This window comes from Aethalodelphis obliquidens, unplaced genomic scaffold, assembly GCF_003676395.1.
Source record: "Aethalodelphis obliquidens isolate GAN/ISIS:26980383/991018 unplaced genomic scaffold, ASM367639v1 scaffold2, whole genome shotgun sequence".
Lineage (NCBI taxonomy): Eukaryota > Metazoa > Chordata > Mammalia > Artiodactyla > Delphinidae > Aethalodelphis > Aethalodelphis obliquidens.
Genome location: NW_020837946.1, coordinates 32,650,895 through 32,671,035, shown reverse-complemented (window position 1 = coordinate 32,671,035; position 20,141 = coordinate 32,650,895). Strand labels below are relative to the sequence as shown.

Below are 20,141 nucleotides of genomic sequence, written 5' to 3'. Positions count from 1 at the left end.
ACCCAGGAGTGGAATTGCTGTGTCATATGGCAGCCTTATTTTTAGTTTTTGGAGAAACCTCTATACGTTTTTCCACAGTGGCTGCACCAATTTACATTCCCACCAGCAGTGTACGAGGATTCCCTTTTCTCCATATTCTCACCAACATTTGTTATTTGTGGTCTTTTTGATGATAGCCATTCTGACAGGTGTGAGGTGATATCTCATTATAGTTTTAATTTGCATTTTTCTGATGATCATCAATGCTGAGCATATTTTCATGTTCCTGTTGGCCAACTGTATGTCTTCTTCGGAAAGATGTCTATTCAGGTCTTCTGCCCATTTTTAAATTAGGTTGTTTTTTTGATGTTGAGTTGTATGAGCTGTTTATGTATTTTGGATAACAACCCCTTATCGGTCATATCATTTGCAAATTTTTTCTCCTATTGCATAAGTTGCCTTTTCATTTTGTCGATGGTTTCCTTTGCTGTGCAAAAGTTTTTAAGTTTGATTAGGTCCCATGCATTTATTTTTGCTTTTATTTCCCTTGCTTTAGGAGATGAATCCAAAAAATATTGCTATGATTTATGTCAAAGAGTGTTCTGCATATGTCTTCCTCTAGGACTTCTATGGTTTCCAGCCTTACATTTAGGTCTTCAATCCATTTTGAGTTTATTTTTGCCATTGGCAGCAATGTGGATGGACTTGGAGGGTATTATGCTAAGTGAAATAAGTCAGACAGAGAAAGACAAATACTATGATGTCACTTATATGTGGAATCTAAAAAATACAACAAACTAGTGAACATAACAAAAAAACCCAGGCACACAGATATAGAGAACCAACTAGTAGTTACCAGTAGGGAGAGGGAAGAGGGACGTGCAAGTTTGGGGTATGACGTTAAAAGGTACAAACTATTACATGTAAAATAGCTATAAAGATATATTGTAAAAAAGCTATATAGCTTTGTAAAAAAGCTATAAGGATATATTGTATAACACAGAGAATATAACCTATATATATATTTATTTTTTTGCCAATATTTTACAATAACTGGTGGGTTGGCCAAAAAGTTCATTTGGGTTTTTCCATAAGATGTTATGGAAAAACCCGAAATAACTTTTTGGCCAATCCAATATAAATGGAGCATAACCTTTAAAAATTGTGAATCACTACGTTGTACACTGTAACATATAATATTGTACATAAACTATACTTCAATAAAAGAAGGGATATAACTGCTGATACAGCAGGCTTTAAAAGACAAAATAATACTATAGATGGATGGTGAAACTACAACAATGTCCATTATATTTCACTTATGACTGTTAAAAAAAAATGTTCTCTACTTAGGTACAGGATTATGCATGCAAAATTAGCTAACCTTGGAATTAGCTAACATAAGTCTGAAGGTATGTTAGATATATGAGCTCATGATTATTATAGCTTCTTAAATAGTTTCTTTTATCAATATGGTCTGTATTTATGTGTATACTTAAAAATACCTATCACATTTATTGGATGCTTACTGTGTGCTATATAGTTGATAAATATATCTAGCCCTGATGTCCTGCAAGGCAGGATTGTATGACTCATTTTTCAGATAAGAAAAATGAGAGGCATAAATGACTTGTTTTAAAAAAAAGCCAGCATTCAAACCCAGATTTTTCTGGCTCCAAAGCTAGAGTAATTCATATATATGTTGACTGTACATATAATATATATTTATTAAAAAATAAGAACACAAAAAAAAATAAGAACACAAATTTAAATATGAGGATAATTTTGAAACAATCATACAACCCTGTGAAATGAATATCTACACTAAAACACCTATCTTAGAGAAGACCAGAATTCCCTAAAGAAGATAACTGGACCCTCTAATTAGGTACTGCTTGAAAGCTAACTCATTGCTGAGCATAGCCTCCAGTTCTGCCTGACCAGGAAGCCTGGACTGAGACCTGGGGCAGCTGCAGAGCATATCCTATTGCCTGCCCAGGCAGGGAAGCAAGTCAGCAGCCCCACCCAACAGGGGAGCATGGCCCCAGCCCACCTGACCAGGATGCCCTAAAAGGGACGCTGGGGAGCCTCCCAGCCTAGCTCACAGTACTGCCCAGCAGCACACCCCAGTCTATAGCCCTGCCTGGCAGCAAAGCCCAGCCTACGTCCATGCCCAGTTGCTGGGCACGTCCTGCAGTCTCACTTAGGCAGGGAGCCCAGTCAATGACACCCCCCAACTGTGGGGTACAGTATGAGGCCCCACCCTACCCATTTTTCCAACCAAAGACATATAGATGGCCAATAGGGACATGAAATGGTGTTCAACAGTACTAATGAAATCAAATACAAATCAAAACCACAATGAAATATCACCTCACGCCTGTTAGAATGGCTGTATAAAAAAGACAGGAGATAAATGCTGGTGGCGATGTGGAAAAAAAGGAAGCCTTGTGTACTGTTGGTGGGAATGTCTAAATTGGTATAGCCATTATGAAAAACAGTATGGAGGTTCCTCAAAAAATTAAAAATAGAACTACTATATGATCCAGCAATTCCACTTCAGGGTTTATATACAAAGGAAATGAAATCACTGTCTCGAAGTGGCATCTGCACCCTCACGTTCATTGCTGCACTGGCTCACTGCTGTTCAAGAGGGCATTATGTTAAGTGAAATAAGTCAGACAGAGGAAGACACTATGATCTCACTTAAATGTGAGATCTAAAAAAGCCGAACTCCTAGAGACAGAGAGTAGACTGGTGGTTGCTAGGGCCTGGGGGATGGGGGAAATGGGGAGATTGGCCAAAGGGTACAACCTTCCAGTTATAAGAAGAGTAAGTTCTGGGGATCTAACATATAGCATGGTAACTATAGTTAAAAACAATTGCTAAGAGAGTAAATCTTAAATGTTCTTATGCCCAAAATAAATATGGTAACTATGTGAGATGATAGATGTGTTAACTAATCTTATGGTGAAAATCATTTTGCAATACTAAAATATACCAAATCATCACACTGTGCACCTTAAACTTACAGTGTTACATGTCAATTACAGCTCCTCAATAAAGCTGGGAAAAAAAGGCGAACTCAAGTTTGTACAGAAGAGACTTACAAAGGGACTTAACATTTTTTAATTGAATGGATATTAACACAATCCCCAAAGGCTGTAACAAACTGTTTTGACATTTAAATGTGATCATTTCACATTTTAATGAATTTACCATCTTACCTGGTTCACTTCCCAAGCTCACTTCCTCATCTGAGAAAACTAACCTAAAGTAAAGACAAAAAAATCCAAAGGTTTTGGTTAAAATACATTTGGGATTCATACTCTACAAACAGTTTTATGTGGCTTAAAAAAAATTTTTTTTAAACTGAGGAGACATAAAATAGTTGTCCGGTAGATCTCCTAAAATCTGTCTGAGACAAATCTTCTTCTCTAGAGCTACACAGACTGTAAAAATAATCCTTCACCTCTTATTCTTTCAATGTATATTTACTGAGTATTGATCAAGCACCAAGCACCACGTTCAGCATGGTAAACGCTGTGCTAAATACTATACCCCAGAGAACATCTGTCACCAACGCCATCAAGTATGAAGTTTAGTTTTCAAGCATTAAAAGGTTTTTTGCTCATCCCACTACTGGGCATATAACCTGAGAAAATCATAATTCAAAAAGAGACATGTACCACAATGTTCACTGCAGCACTATTTACAATAGCCAGGACATGGAAGCAGCCTAAGTGTCCATCGACAGACGAATGGATAAAGAAGATGTGGTACATACATACAATGGAATATTACTCAGCCATAAAAAGAAATGAAATTGAGTTATTTGTAGTGAGGTGGATGGACCTAGAGTGTGTCATACAGAGTGAAGTAAGTCAGAAAGAGAAAAACACATACCATATGCTAATGCATATGTATGGAATCTAAAAAAAATGGTACTGATGAACCTAGCGGCAGGGCAGGAATAAAGATGCAGACATAGAGAATGGACTTGAGGACACGGGGGTGGGGAGGGAAGCTGGGGAAAAGTGAGAATAGCATTGACATATATACCCTACCGAATGTAAAATAGATAGCTAGTGGCAAGCAGCTGCACAGAACAGGGAGATCGGCTCCGTGCTTTGCAAAGACCTAGAGGGGTGGGATAGGGAGGGTGGGAGGGAGGCTCAAGAGGGAGGGGATATGGGGATATATGTATGCGTATGGCTGATTTACTTTGTTGTACAACAGAAACTAACACAGCATTGTGAAGCAATTATACTCCAATAAAGATGTATTAAAAAAAAAGGTTTTGCTCAAGAATACTTGGGAACTAGAGGGAATGAAGAACTGCAGAAAAAATGGAGTACTCTATTTTGAACAACAAAGTGATGTTTACAAAAGGCGGCACATTTGCCTAAAACATTCCAAACCAATACTAATTTTGGAAATTTATATCATCCATCTGGTGTAATAATAAAAAAATGAGATAAAGAAATTGAACCAGATTTAGTTATTATTCCAGGGGTATAACCTCACAACTCTAGAATTGGAGGGTTTTTAAAAATAAGTCTTTAAAGACACTTAAAAAGCAATATAGTATTTATTTGCAAATACTACAAAATAAGCCTACAGAGGAAACAGATACTTTGATTTGGGATGAAATTTCCAACGACAGAATACATAGATGGTGTTTTAAACACTTTGAATGGAAGAGAAGGTGAAGTGCTTTGGAATCTGTTAGTTAACTCAAAAGGTAGCTTTCGGACTTCCCTGGTGGCGCAGTGGTTAAGAATCCACCTGCCAATGCAGGAGACATATGGGTTTGATCCCTGGCCTAGGAAGATCCCACATGTCGAGGAGCAACTAAGTCCGTGCACCACAACTACTGAGCCTGTGCTCTAGAGCCTCCGAGCCACAACTACTGAAGCCCGCGTGCCCAAAGCCCGTGCTCCACAACAAGAGAAGCCACCGCAATGAGAAGCTTGCACACCGCAACAAAGAGTAGCCCCCGCTTGACGCTAGAGAAAGCCTGCGCACAGCAACGAAGACCCAATGCAGCCAAAAATAAAATAAATGAATAAAAAATTTTTAAAAGGTAGCTTTCATAATGCTGAAGATGTATGAGAAGATTCTGAATAAAACTTTCATAAAATGTGATAACGGAAATATTTACCAATTTAATATGCTTAATGTACAATTTTAAATGTCAATGTATAACTAAGTTAATACATTTAATTCATATCTATACATTTGATTGTGTAATCTATATACTAAAACATTATATCTATATCTATATTTAGTATATCTATATACTAAAACATATATCCAAGTTAGTAAAAAAATTTGTATTTCCCCCTAGAGAAAAGGGTGAAATACTTGTATTTCAGATCACCTTCCACTCAACAATATATGGTTGTCATTGTTTGGGCCTATTTCTGGGTTCGCTACTATACTCAGTGCAGTCTGGTTAAAATGATAAGTGGCAGTTCTGAAAGGGAAACAAAGGTAAGATGTAATTAAAGGGAAGGAAAGAGGCGACATGAAAGATGTGCACAGCAAGAGCCTCCATTTTCAGGTAACCAATCCAGTCCCCTCTGTGTTGTTCTGGAGACAGATTTTCAGTAGCTTCTGTCTCATAGCTGCTGACACCTGTCCCTTTCTTTTTCAAGCTGCCCCTTCTGGGATTCACTAGGTAAAGGCTCTTAATACAAGGCTCAGTCTCCCACACTATAGAATTTGGGTTTATCACCCAAACTGTTCTGTATTGCTATCATCAACTTTGCCTACCATGTTAAAAATGGGGGAGGGGGGTGGTAGGTTTCAAAACAAATGTTTAACGTTAATTGGAAAATTGACAGAGAAATAAGTATTCGGTAAACCAAAGAAGCAGCAACTCTTTCCAAATATATGGTACAATGGTATCCAGGACTTCCATAACATGATCTATAACTTTTGTCTGCTTACTTATTGAGGTTTTCCGGGAGAGAACTGTCTTCTATTCGTTCTTCCTTGTGGTCTTCAGTAAGCTTGACTGGAGTGCCTTGTAGTTGCTAAGGGTAAGAAATTCAATGTTAAGTAGATGCAAAGAATCTTGTTTCTCTCTTTGTGCAAACGAAAATGAGAACAAAAATTCTAGAGAACAATATAAAACAGGAAGAGTTTTAAAGTAGAGAGCGTGAGATATGGGAGATGTATGCTGATGTAATTTGACCCGAGCCCTGTGTCCTTTGTATCCTGGCAGCCTGTAGCCACTATGCACACCATGGGCCAGCCACAGGGTTCACCGCTCTGTGATATGCCAAAGAAAAAGAAGACTTACACTGTGTCGCCAGCCGGTACTGCAACGTTTTAAATACAACTAAAGATTTTCAACTTCAAGTCTAGTCTGAGCAGAAATTGGATGTTAAATTTCCCTAAATAGACAGTATGCTATACAGTAAAGCATTAACATAGAAAAAGTAAAAAACAAAACACATACACAACAACAAAAAACAAATTCAAGGTTATCTACCAAAAACAGAAGATGCTATGTCAGAACCTGACTTAAAAATCCACACTAAGCCCCTGTAATATACAGTTGCAGGATATGAACCCATCACAGATATCACATCCAACTTAGGCACACTCAACATTTTCAAGCTCTACTGAAAATAAAGCAGAATGATAAGTTCAAAGGTACTGAAACCTAGCTTACCAGAACTGAAGAAATGATTAACACAGTGCATCTCTGCTGGATAAGGCATATGCACAGAAGGTTGACAGGAAGGGTACATTTTCACGTAGGTGTTACAGAAAGAGCTGACCTAATACAGTAGTCTCTTCAGAGGCAACCACACATACATAATGACCAAAACTGGCATAATTTTTGTATCATGAATCACATCTATGACATGAGTGTAAAAGTAAAGCAAGGAGATTCTTCTTTAACTCCTAAAATTGTCAGGTGGGTAATGTGGTCATTTTTGAAAACACATTACCACTTCCCATCACTTGTTCCTCTTAAGTTTTTCCTTTCCATAACCTTTTCTCTCTTTTGTATTTTAATTTTCTTTTCACTTTCTCTTTCTTTTATTCCCCCTTCCCCCCACCCTACAAATATCTTGAGCCCACCAGCAGTATTTCCATGTATTTGTTTAGTGCTGCTGGTAGAATCTGGAATCAGGGAACTTCAGAAAAATGGCTGAAAGAGTGTAGAAAAATGTTTCCCAGTGTTTTGTAAAGTTGAAATTAGGCTTAGCAAAAAGTAGTTTCAAAGTTATTATCCAAATGAAGTGTGATAAATCTAAGAAAAGACCATTGAAAGAAATGTACCTTGAGAGCTACAAAATCACACGGATGAAAGCCAGTACAGGTCCCATGGATTTGGGACATCATTCGAGCTGTTTTCTCCCAGAATCCAAGCAGTGTCCTCTGCAGAAAAAGAAAAGGTGACACTACAGTTCTCCCTCCTCTCCTCTTTTTTCAGTGCTATTTTTCCTCACTATCGTAGATGAATAGTTGTCAAATAATAAGAAGTAGGAACTAAAATCAATTCCCAAGTTTGGTGAACCAGCAAGCACTGTAAACAGTAATTCTCCATAAGAATTGGCGTTGTATCTGCATGTATGTGTGCCTATCTGTATACAGCACTGAAATGTACACTGGAGCCAGCTAGAGTGTAATTGCAGCCAAGAGAATGCAACTGGCAGATTAGAACACCTTCTGAGGAATCCAAAAGAAAAATGGTAAAAGCACCAAAATATCATATTTGCATTAGAAGTATATGTGTAAATCTTTATGTTGGTAAGCATATAATACAAACCTTTATTAACCGGAGGAAAATAACTTGTACCACTAAATTTGGACTTTCATTTAGAGTTCAAGAAAGACTTGTCAAAAAAATGTGCTATGAAGCTAACTCAAGTAATTCTCCCTGCAGTGGAAGCACAGAGTCTTAACCACTGGGCCACCAGGGAAGTCCTGTCACATACTTTTATTTTCAAGTGCATCCTCTCTTGATTTCTGCATTCCACAGTACTGAACTGAATTAAGTAGATTCCCTAAAAGCAGCAGTGAATACCCATTTCCTTTAGTTTGTATTGTTTTCTCATGTAAAAAAATGTATTCTCCTATTTTGCCATTTACAAATACCTGATAAAATCAGTTAACTGCTACCTGTTAATATCTAACTTACTCATTGTATGCTATTTATGTATGATTTGGAATAAAGTAAGCACAAATGAGACTTCTGAGATTAAAGTGGTGTGGAACGGCAATTTGGCAGAATGAAAAGAACACAAGACCTAGAATTAGAAAACTTAAGTTTTTAAGCCCAACATTGCCATTTAATTCTCATTTAATTCTCACTTTCCTCATCCGTAAAATGATAGAAAAGTGTTGCAGAGCATGGGCTCTAGGCATGTAGGCTTCAGTAGCTCTGGCATTTGGGCTCAGTAGTTGTGGCTCACAGGCTCCAGAGAGCAGGCTCCACAGCTCGGGGCCACAGCATATTTGTTTCAAATGCAACTGTATGTAGAACTAGTTTAAAATGGAGTAACTCTGAATGAACCAAGGCTAATAGGCCTTGAATCCTGCCTCCTCTCCACATTCCCCTCCTCAACCCTAGACAGTCCGTAAGTGTCGTCTGTCTCTCCTAGGATACCAAGGGGAATAATGTGAAGCGATGGGAGTAGGCAAAGAAAGACCCTAAGGTCTTTTCCAGTCTGAAAAGACTGGAAAAGTCTTTTCCATTCATGATTCTGAATGTCATAACTCAATAAGCAATTTCAGCAAAGTCAAAGGAATCTGATCAATTATACAGTTTTTTTGCACTCTTTAGACAACTTTTAAAAAGGAATCTCACCACTCATCTTTACTGCAAGGACATGCTGACCATGGAGGTGGGTACCTGGTAGGTAGCGAGTGAATGAGACAACATATTGCAGCGACTAGCTCCAAGTAAATCCACTTTCTGACAAACATCCATCTTTAACTTGTCAAAAGAAGCTTTGCTATTTCTCACTTGGATCTGTACCTGCAACCACAAAAATGTTAGTTATTATTGCTTATAATACAGAAATAAATATACCACACAGGTTTATGATACATGTTTTCAGACACATGAAATTGTAATAAAGAAGACTAATTCCCTTTCCCTGTATTATTTCAAAATTAATGGAAAAGATTTTGGCTATTTTTAGAAACTGTAGGAGATTCTTTCCAGCAGATATCTTTATGCTGAGAAACTATGTGATGAAAGAGAGAAGGTACATAGTTAAGAAAAAAAAAAACAGATTCCAAATAAAAACAAACATCCAAAACTACTGATGGATAATATTTACCTAAGAAAGAGTAGAAGAATAAATGGAAAGAGGACATAGTAAAAGTGTTGAGAAGCATTAATAATAGTTCTGAACCATACAGTTATATTTATAAACTTAAATACAGGCTTATTATATTTCTTACAAATGAATCATTTATCACCAAATAGTGTGAATACTCAACTTTAAATATACTTATTCATTCATTCAACAAATACTTATGAGGTATCTATTATGTGCCAGGCACTGGTCCAGGCACTGGGATGCTGTGGTGAACAATGTTCTTCCCCACCATCCCTGAGTGAGGAGGCCCAGGAAAAAAAGAAAAAAATATATATAACATAATCTCAAGTCACAAAGATAACATATAAATACAACAGAAATGGGTGACAACATTTGATTAGATGGTCAGGGAAGCCCTTGGTGAGTTCATGCATGATGTGTGAACTGGGATAGGAAGATGATGAGCACGCCCTGCTAAGACCCTGAGGAGAGCCTTCTAGACCCAGGGAAAAGGAAGGACAAAAGTCCTGGGTGTGGGAAGTGTTTCCAGAGCAGGAAGGAATAGGGTAGAGCCGATTCCTTCCTCAAGCATAGAAAGGGCTGGAGCACAGAAAGTAAGTACTGTACAAGATGTGGCAGCAGAGGGACCAGAGATCAGACTGTGCAGGGCTATTTGGGTCTAGATGAGAGGTGTGGATTATATTCTTTTTTTTTTAATTGAGGTGAAATTCACATAACATATACTTAACCGTTTTAAAACTGTACAATTCAGTGACACTAGTGCATTGACAATGTTGTGTAACCACTCCCTTGGATTGTATTCTAATTGTCAAGGATTATAAAGGGGACAGAATAACAGGTTGCCTGAGGCCATGTGTCCAGCTACTACTGCCCAGGTCTGTTGGAGTAATCATTGAGGCAAAGAACTTGTAACGGCTAGTAAAAAGACTCCATCAATACTAAATATAAATATGGATTTTTATTATAGGCACTTTATGAAGGAGTGAGTGAATTTTACTATTTATGTATGGTAAATTCAGGGAATACAATTTATAATAAGGAGTTTACTTAGCAAAATATATGTTCACACATATAGTTGCTTTAACAGTTTGTGGTCAAACTATGTATTGTGGCAGAATGAAAAATCTGATAACCTTCACTTATAATCATTTTACATGAGTTTTTACTTAAGTTTTTTTTCCTGACTAATGAACTGTTTTCCTCCTGCAAACAACTCCTAAAAGTCCAGGTAGGCAACATTTAAAAGGTAGATCTATTATGCCACTCAAAGAGTAAAAAAAAAAAAAAAAAAAGTGTGACAACCTTTTGTACGTTAACTGAAGATTTCCAAGCAACCAAGAATTTATAATATAACACATTTTCCAAAAATAGTCTGACGTTTTATACTCTTGATTAAATTATTCAGTAGAGCTTCAAGAAAACATAAAAAAGGGATGTATTTTCATACTTTTCGGAACTTTTCCATTTGTTTTAAGGTGTCTGGGTCCAGTTCTTGGGACACGTCTTTCATCCACAGCAGAGCTCCTCTATATTCTGTGCGCGCCTGCTCCATCCGATTGACAGTCATCAAGGTATCAGATACTGCCCTTTGACTGAATGTTGCTACTTCTTGCTTAAGACGAGACAGGGGAGTATACAGAGCCAATCTAATGGCAGAGAGGTAAAAATAAGAGGCATGTACGTTCCATAAGCAAAATAAAACAAAAACAACCATAAAGCATAACTTGCTGTCAAGATGAGTCTTTAAACAGGAAATTATTAAGATGCCTACGAAAATCGGAAAGCAAATAAGGATCATACAGTCAACTTTGAACTGTTAATAAAGATGTGTTTCTATCTCTCCCTTTCTTGTTTCAGGAAATATCAATATATCATTTTTGCAACATTTTAGATGTTTATCCATGTATAGATAATCTGCCAAGTAAATCTGCCATTTAGAAAAGAATTCCTTGAGTAAAGCGATCCTATATTTATAAAGCATAATCCTATAAGCAGAAAGCCTTTCTTTTGACAAATTTAGGGAAAACCTGGGTATAGAAAAGCAGATAAAATGCTAGATGAAGGAATGAGGATAAAATTCTTAGCAGCTGAGGATGAGAACAAGAGAAAAAAGGATTTAAGAAACACAAGTCAAACCCAGCTCCTCTGGTCTGCTTTTGACTTAGTGGCAATAGAGGGGCTTTTATTGGCTGTCTCTTTGTCACCTCCTTAAAGGTGGACTTTTGCACTAATATGGTGTTTCAGAATAAAGCCACTTAAGTTATACATTGTCATTACAGGTCTGATAAAGTCTATTTTTATTTTTCTCTAGAAAATGCAAAGATTTTGGCTTTATTTAGTAATTGTAGGAGATTCTTTGCAGCAGGTATCTTTATGTTAAAAAGTTGTAAAATAATGAATGCAAAGTATATAATTAAGAAGACAAAATTTCCTCTGCCTAAAAAGAGGAAAAGTTCCAATGTACTCATAGATAGTATAATATCCAAAAAGTGAAAAAAATATATATACATGTTTAAATTTTAGCCATTCTGTGCCTCTGTTACATTAAACCACTTAAGAAATTTAAGTACAGGCCTAAAGTCTATTTCTAGGAATTAAGCAACCTGTGAATGTCAATTTTTAAATAATTATTTTAAATTCAAAATAAATAAGACTTAGGCATCAAAACAACTATATACTGCAATATACTTCTCTTTTAATCCTCTAATGGAATGAAGAGAAACCTTTACAAATATGCAAATTTAACTACACACATCAAAACTGTCATACTGACTACAAATTTAAGGATGATGCAAAACCATGATAAACCTTTGCTTGGCTGAAGAACAGAGTGCCTTGCCAGTGGCATCCATCATTTTGCCAGCCTGAGTTGTATCCCGTTCTGCTTGGAACTTTAAAAAGAGCCCTAGTTCGTTTTCTTCCTCCGATATAACTAGGGAAAAAATGACAGTATAGTTCATTGTTTCATTTCATCATTGGTTTAAAACACACACACACACACACGAATAAAATTCTCACAGCAATAACTCTCTATACATAAGAATTACTTGGGTGTGGAAGGAGAGACACTTATTTTTAAAATGCAAATTCCTGGGCTTCATCTCCAGAGATTCTGATTTTACAGGTCTGAGGATCTGTTTTTTTTTTTTTTAAACAAGCACTCCAGATGATTTTGATGCACTGACTCCATGGACCTCACTTCGGGAAAGACTGATCTTTAGTGAAAAAAAAAATTCCAAAATAATAAAACAAAGCCACAGATGATCCATTTTCAAACGTGCACTTTAGGATCATTGCCTCTTACAAAGTATTTGGGGGTTTCTATTTATTTTTTTATTTTATTTATTTTTGGCTGCACTGGGTCTTCGTCGCTGTGCGTAGGCTTTCTCTAGTTGCGTCAAGCAGGGGCTACTCTTCATTGCAGTGCGCGTGCTTCTCATTGCAGTGGCTTCTCTTGTTGCGGAGCACAGGCTCTAGGCACACGGGCTTCAGTAGTTGTGGCTTGCGGGCTCTAGAGCGCAGGCTCAGTAGTTGTGGTGCACGGGCTTAGCTGCTCCGCGGCATGTGGGATCTTCCTGGACCAGGGCTCAAACCCGTGTCCTCTGCATTGGCAGTCAGATTCTTAACCACTGCGCCACCAGGGAAGCCCCTGGCTTTCTATTTAAACTTAACTTATTCTTGTCTCCCATCCTGGCTTCATTTTCCTATGCTCAGTATCTCAGACCCACAACTGTCCACGATTTGGTTCCTAAAACCCTTAAAGTTGTCATGTAGTACAATACTACTCAAAGTGTGGTCCGTAGACCAATGTCGGTCCAGAACCATTTGCTACCAGCTTGTGACAGATATCAAAACTAAGAAACTATTTAGAAACTTTTACCAATTTGACTGTTTTATATCTGAGTCTAATAATAAAAAAGTGTGCCTATATTTTGCATGTCTTCTTTAATTCCATTTTTCTGAAAATTCATTTTTATTGTATTTTCAAAAGTGTCAGTTTACAACAGATTGAAAGTAAAACACAAGACAGAAAATGGCCCTTCACCACAGTTTTAGAAGCGCTGATCTAGTGGAAGATGACCCCTTTAATCACAATAAGACAAACAGGTGAGGAAGCCCATAAAGTGTTCAAATTGTGAGCTTAAAGTGAAAAACAAGGACTTCTCTGGTGGCACAGTGGTTAAGAATCCACCTGCCAATGCAGGGGACATGGGTTCGAGCCCTGGTCCAGGAAGATCCCACATGCCGCAGAGCAACTAAGCCCGTGCGCCACAACTACTGAGCCTGCATTCTAGAGCCTGCGAGCCACAACTACTGAGCCTGTGTGCCACAACTACTGAAGCCTGCATGCCACAACTACTGAAGTCTGCGTTCCTAGAGCCCGTGCTCCACAACAAGAGAAGCCACTGCAATGAGAAGTCCGTGCACTGCCAACGAAGAGTAGCTCCCACTTGCCGCAACTAGAGAAAGCCCGTGTGCAGCAACAAACACCCAATGCAGCCAAAAATCAATTAATTAATAAATTAATTTCAAAAAGAATTCTATAAAAAAAAGTGAAAAACAGGACAAATGTCATGCTTAATTTCACCCTAGTTTACTGATGGAAAAACTGAAGTTAAAAACTGAAAGGGAAGTCCCTTTTAATACCTCTGAGGCAGCAGGGGAACTCAGGCCTTCTCACTTGCTAGCTGCCCCCCCGCCTGGTCCTCCCTGTAGTACCTACAAGGGAGGCCCTAGGAGAGCACGATGGTGTTTGGGAGAGGGTGTCTACACATTCTGTAGTATCATCTTTAATAAAACCGAGTGCTGTTTTATGAACAATTAACCTGATTAAGAGTGGATTGGATTTGAGGAATCTGCTTAATTTAATATTCTCATTACTTCAAAGATGTACAGATTACATATTTCCTTTGAATCAGAACTTCATAAAATATACCTCAATGAAAACTACTAGAAAAAAAATATTAACTTGTAGATGATCCAGAAAGCTCTCTGAGAACTCGGACTATCTCATTAACAAATATCAATTGAACAAGAACCATCATTGAGCCTCATCCTTATCAATGCAGAAAGGGGAGGAGATGAAGCTGAATCTGTGCTAATTCTGTGTTGGGACCTGCTGCCAAAAACTACAGAGACCCTACTCCTATGTGTTCTTCCCCAGCCAAGTTATTCTCATAAAGCTTTATAGTGATGGAGGAATCTACTGCAATTGTCCAATGTTAGTCTCAACAGAAGATCTATTAATAAAACAGTCTTCAAGAAATCACACAGTCAAACACAACCTTGAAGAGAAAGTACATGATGAAATATATATATGTATATCCCTTCCTTACCCTGAAATGCTCCACCAGCATGCTAAAAGATCTGGTGATCCCAGGACAAAATGCAGTATGCACAAACTTGCAAATGTTTCTTTACATTTCTGTCACAGGACTCCCTTGCTCCAATGATTGCAATGGCTTTTTACTGCTTGGTAAAATATTTAAGGTCCTTAGCAATCTGACTCGAATCTTCCTTTGCTCTTGTATCACCCTACTAGTCCCAATTACAAACTCTTCCATCATGCAGACTGTTCTCATTCTTTAACCTTATTCCTTGACTCCAATTCCCTTTCTTCCCACATATTCAACATCTATAAACCTTTTACATTTTACCTCAATTCCCATCTATGGAGTTGCCTTTACCAATCACTCTAATACACAGTTATTTTTCACTCCAAGAGAATTCAGAGGTATGTCTGTATCACTATCCTGAATTCAATTACACACTATTCTTGTCTCTTATTTTGTTACAAAAAGTTGTTTCTCAAACTACTGCCTTGGGAAAAGGACATAGTTTTACACATGGCAGGCACTCAAAAAATTACCATGCTATAATGGATTTCTTGCTTTAACAGGACAACACATGAACTTTGATTGTAAAATTTTGAGACCAATTTACACAGCTACACAAGAAAACCATTCATTGAGCAAATATATATTAAGTATTCACTGTATGCTAGACATTGTTTCTAGGTTAGGAGACCAGAAATAAACAGACAAATTCCTGTCCTTAAGGAGGGCATACTCTAGTGGTGGTAAGAAAAACAACAGATAAAATATACAGAATGTTGAATACTGTTAAGTTCTATTGTTAAGTAGACAGACTTATGAGAAAGAGGGGTATTTCATTTTAGATATGGGGGTCAGGGAAGGACTCACTAAAAAGATGACACTTGACCACATACCTAAAGAAGATCAGGAGCCGACTATGCAGATATGCCTACTGTGAAGGAGATTAACATGGCTCAAGAGGAGATGAGATTAGAGAAGTAACAGAATCAGAGAGGTGGCCATGTCCAGTAGGGAACTGTAATTAAGGCAGGAGAAGAGATCCAAAGATTGAGTTCCAATCAGAAGAGGTCAAGAGAGGAGAGGGCTTCCCTGGTGGTGCAGTGGTTAAGAATCCACCTGCCAATGCAGGGGACACGGGTTTGAGCCCTGGTCTGGGAAGATCCCACATGCCGCGGAGCAACTAAGCCCGTGCACCACAACTACTGAGCCCGTGTGCCACAACTACTGAAGCCCACGCACCTAGAGCCCGTGCTCCGCAACAAGAGAAGCCACCGCAATGAGAAGTCTGCGCACCGCAATGAAGAGTAGACCCCGCTTGCTGCAACTAGAGAAAGCCTGGGCACAGCAGCGAAGACCCAACACAGCAATAAATAAAATAAAATAATTTATTTAAAAAAAAATAGAAGAGAAGAGATTCCAGCAGTGGCACGATACTGAGAAGGAATGACCATTAAAAAGAAATCCAGGGACATGTGGTAACTGGAAGCCAAGCACAGAGAGTGTCTCAAGGAGGGGGCGGATAATCAACTGTGTTAAATAATGTGACACGGACCGAGAATTGGTCCCTGGATTTATTGCTTCATGACTATGACAAGAGCAATCTGGTGCAGTGGTGGGAGTGAAAACCTGACTGGTGGGAGTGAAAACCTAAAAGGTTTATAGATGTTGAATATGTGGGAAGAAAGGGAATTGGAGTCAAGGAATAAGGTTAAAGAATGAGAAGTGGAAGGAAAGGAATGGATTCTGTGCCTACAGATAATTATGTCGAAATTCCCTGTGAAAGGAGCAGAGGAATGGGATGGCAACTGCTAGAGCAAGTAGGGGTTGAGAAAGAGAGCTTTTAAATGATGGAAGCAAATCCACTTAAGACTCTGGGAAGGAAAACTAAACTCAGCAAAATGAGTCTGTCAGAGGATCTGATGAACTGAGGACACTGGGGGATTTGAGAACAGGTCACTGTAAATACTCATTTTTGTCATTAGAAACTGTCCACAAAATAATTTAATAAACTACTATTTTTACATTAAACCTTTCATTTAAAAAAATGCAAATGAATATTTATTTTAAATGGGAATTGTCAGATAGATATCTATGATTTCATACCGTTGAGTTTTAGCTGATATTTCTCAACTATCTTCAGAAGTTCAGTGCATGTCTCTTGAATGGAGTGAAAAACCTTTGAAATATAAATTTTATTAGGACAATGTAAAGAACCATAAACAAATATAAAATATTTAAAAAGCACTTCAAAAGCAAAACATTTTCTTATAAGTATTATGTCTATTTTCCTTGACTGTGATATACTTCAGTTTTGATTTTATTTCAGGCGTAGAAAAAGCACATTTAGATTTCCCCCATGAGGGTTGGAAGAAATGGTGATAAATACATGGGAACTAATAAAAATTTATAACTGTGGAATTTGTCCTCCCCTCAGCTCCAAACTGTCTAAATAGCAAAAATGTAAATCTAATATAAACTACATCAAACATTGCTTACCACTGATGAAAAGAGTATAGATAGCCTTAGAAAACACTAACTAACTCGGAGTCTGACTTTTCTCCAATACCGGTCTAAGCAAAACAGGTCAGTGAGTTTACCATAAAAATTAAATAATGTGTTACAACATCAAAAATAAATTACTTTTGGATTATTTTTGTTTAGAATTTTCCATGAATATTAATCCCTTCATTATCACTGCTGCTAATAGCTAACAAAAAAATAAAATATCCAGTAGGCTCCCATTTCAAAGCAAGTGAAAATTTGAGATCAGGACACATACACGTGAGGTAACTCTTCACACATATCTATACATTTAGGTTTTCCCAGAGAAAGAAGCCAGCATGGGTTTTAGGGTGCAGCCTAAAGAAGACTCACAAAGTCCTTCGCTGAAGAGTTGCTATGAGACTTTAGTTCAAAAAGACCTTGGCACTGTGGTACAATATTAGGCCCTAATCCTTTGAGATTATCAAATGAACTTCCAATATCACCATTAAGCCTGAATGATCTATCTCTGATGTAGTTTTGTTGTTATTTTGATGTTTGATCAGATCGAAGGAAGACTGATAACAGACACTAAAATCTAAGTGGAGGAGCAACCATCAATTTTCCACGTAAGTTTAAGTATGTTTGAATTACACTTGGTATATGGATTTGGCAATCTAAAAAGCATTTTAAATCCATATGGAAGGGGATTAGAAAAGAATACAAAAATGATAGTTCTGTTATGATGAAGTGATTATGATTTTTTTTCCCATGGGTCCTTGGAAGATTTACATACTATTGCTTTTCACTGTTATAATAAAAATATCTTTTTCAGTTTTAGTGAGATATAATTTGACAAACAAAACTGTAATATATTTAAAGTGTACAACATGATAATTTAAGTATGCATACTTGTAGGTATACTTAAAATGAAACTATTTCTCATTCTTAAAAAAATTAGTACAATTGTGGGAGAAAGTTCTTGATTGATTCCAAATATTTGTCTAATGGACAAGAATTACACTGAATATAAAATGTCACCCACACATTACCTAATAATGTGAAACAATACAAAAAAATATACATCTGTGGGAATATATGTAGCAACAGTGAAGAGTTCCCCTGGTGCTAAAACATATTACTTAAAATAAAGTCCCTTCATTTTTTTTCCATATTTGTCACTGAATCCTAAGAATAATACTTTTCAACACAAATTGTACTTTTCAACACAAAAAGTTTGTTAAATAGAAGTAATTTCTATTTCCATATTTGTTAGGGCAATTACGAAAGTTTATTTTCTGCAGAATAAAATTACTTAGTAGATTAAGACCTATTTAATTAGACCTCTATTTAAAAATATTTAAGAATATTTAAGAATCCCAACAGATTACTACATTCCAAGCGTAACAGAACTCCTGCCTGGAAATGTTTGTAAAAGTTACATTAGTATATGTACATGGAATTAGCAAATCTGCATTTAAAAATCTAGATTTTTTTCATTAACGTACATGAGAACTTCCTTCTAATTAGCTTAATTACTTAAAAGCATTTAAAGTTTAAAGTTGTTTCCTGGTAATTAGTCCTTTTATTTAAAATGAAAAACAGAACCAAAAATGCATATGACATACTTCAATTAACTCCACCCCTTAATAATAGAAACAAAAACTCCAACTTGTAAAATCCTCACTCACTATTTGATTTCAGTTAATGTATTGCAGTGAGTTATAGACTTCAGATAAAATAGTACAAAATATTATGACATGATACATAATGAGTATATGGTCCCAATTAGAAATATAATTAATTCATTAACATGGCATAAAAATTACAATACTTGTGCCAGAGAAATTACTTAGTTCATGATTTATCTAATTTATGAACACCAGTTCTGCCAATCCTCAATCTGTGAGAATTATGATCTATCCAGAAGATCTGATTGATAAATGGATACAATTATTCTATTATCAAGTTTTGCATTTATCCCGATAAGTTCTTCAGTATGAAAGCTTGTCATAGTCCTCTTAGTCATCCTAGATAATAACAAGTTATATGCAGTACACAGAATCCTAAAATTTACCTCAAGTTTAGCATCCAGTTCAGCATCAGATGCCACTACGTGCTCATCCTCCTTTTTCCCGGTTGCTTTGATGAAGACCTGTTTGGTTTTCCAGTATTTCTTTTGCATTCTGCTGACTACTGACTGGTTATCTTCTGGTCTGGGTTGCCCAAAAAAATCCATGGAGTGACTACAAGAAATAACTAAAATTAAATTTCTTAAAAAATATTTTCAATAATAAATATCTATTTAGCCAATATTTAATCTAACTGAAAAACTGAAAAAGATACTAAATTGAATATTAATGTTGACAGCTAAACATGCTAATGTTTACTTTGTATGGTCTAAATTTATGTTTTAATTATAACTTGCACAAGTAACAGGCAAAAAGATTAATGATACATTAATTAGGTGACAAAGTGATAAAACTGTTATGATTTTGCAGTAATGGCTGGAAATAATTTTATTTTGTTCGACCAATCTCTATTTGTAGACACTTATTAGTTTCTGATTTTTGCTTTTGTAATAATACTGAAAAATGAACCTGTACACACATCTTTGCATCCTGCTATCATTTCCTTAGGAAAACTTCCTACGGATTAACTGCTATGTCAGAAGAATACACATTTAATATATACCCTCAGATATGCAAAGATTCAGATATATACTCTTCTTTAAAAATCACTTAAAGAATATAAATATAAAATATAAAATACTTTAGTATCCAATAAATTAACAAAAATAAAGATCTTAAGTATAAGGGAGATATGTTATAAAAGAAATAGAGATGAAAATTATAACCTTTTGTAAACTTAGAAATTAATGTCTAAGTAACTGTTCTTAACATGGTTAACATGGCTACATTAAGGAAATGCAAATGTGAAAAGTGTTCATTAATGAAATGTAAAAAAAAGAAATAATAATAATAGTTTTAAAAGCCCAGACTATTCCAATAAATGGTGGGAGGTAGGAACA

The 20,141-nt window shown here is 36.6% G+C and overlaps 1 protein-coding gene across 1 annotated transcript in view; it reads right to left on the bottom strand.

The window, feature by feature from the left end:
• ICA1L (islet cell autoantigen 1 like) overlaps positions 1-20,141 on the bottom strand; it is a 67,687-nt gene that overhangs the window by 20,624 nt on the left and 26,922 nt on the right. Inside the window, exons 2-9 of the mRNA XM_027123787.1 lie at positions 19,188-19,356; positions 16,733-16,805; positions 12,102-12,225; positions 10,741-10,939; positions 8,858-8,983; positions 7,282-7,380; positions 5,935-6,020; positions 3,207-3,250 (exon numbers count right to left, since the gene is read on the bottom strand). Of these exons, the coding sequence (XP_026979588.1) occupies positions 3,207-3,250; positions 5,935-6,020; positions 7,282-7,380; positions 8,858-8,983; positions 10,741-10,939; positions 12,102-12,225; positions 16,733-16,805; positions 19,188-19,349 (913 nt within the window). The 5' untranslated portion in view covers positions 19,350-19,356. The remainder of the gene's footprint in view (positions 1-3,206; positions 3,251-5,934; positions 6,021-7,281; positions 7,381-8,857; positions 8,984-10,740; positions 10,940-12,101; positions 12,226-16,732; positions 16,806-19,187; positions 19,357-20,141) is intronic.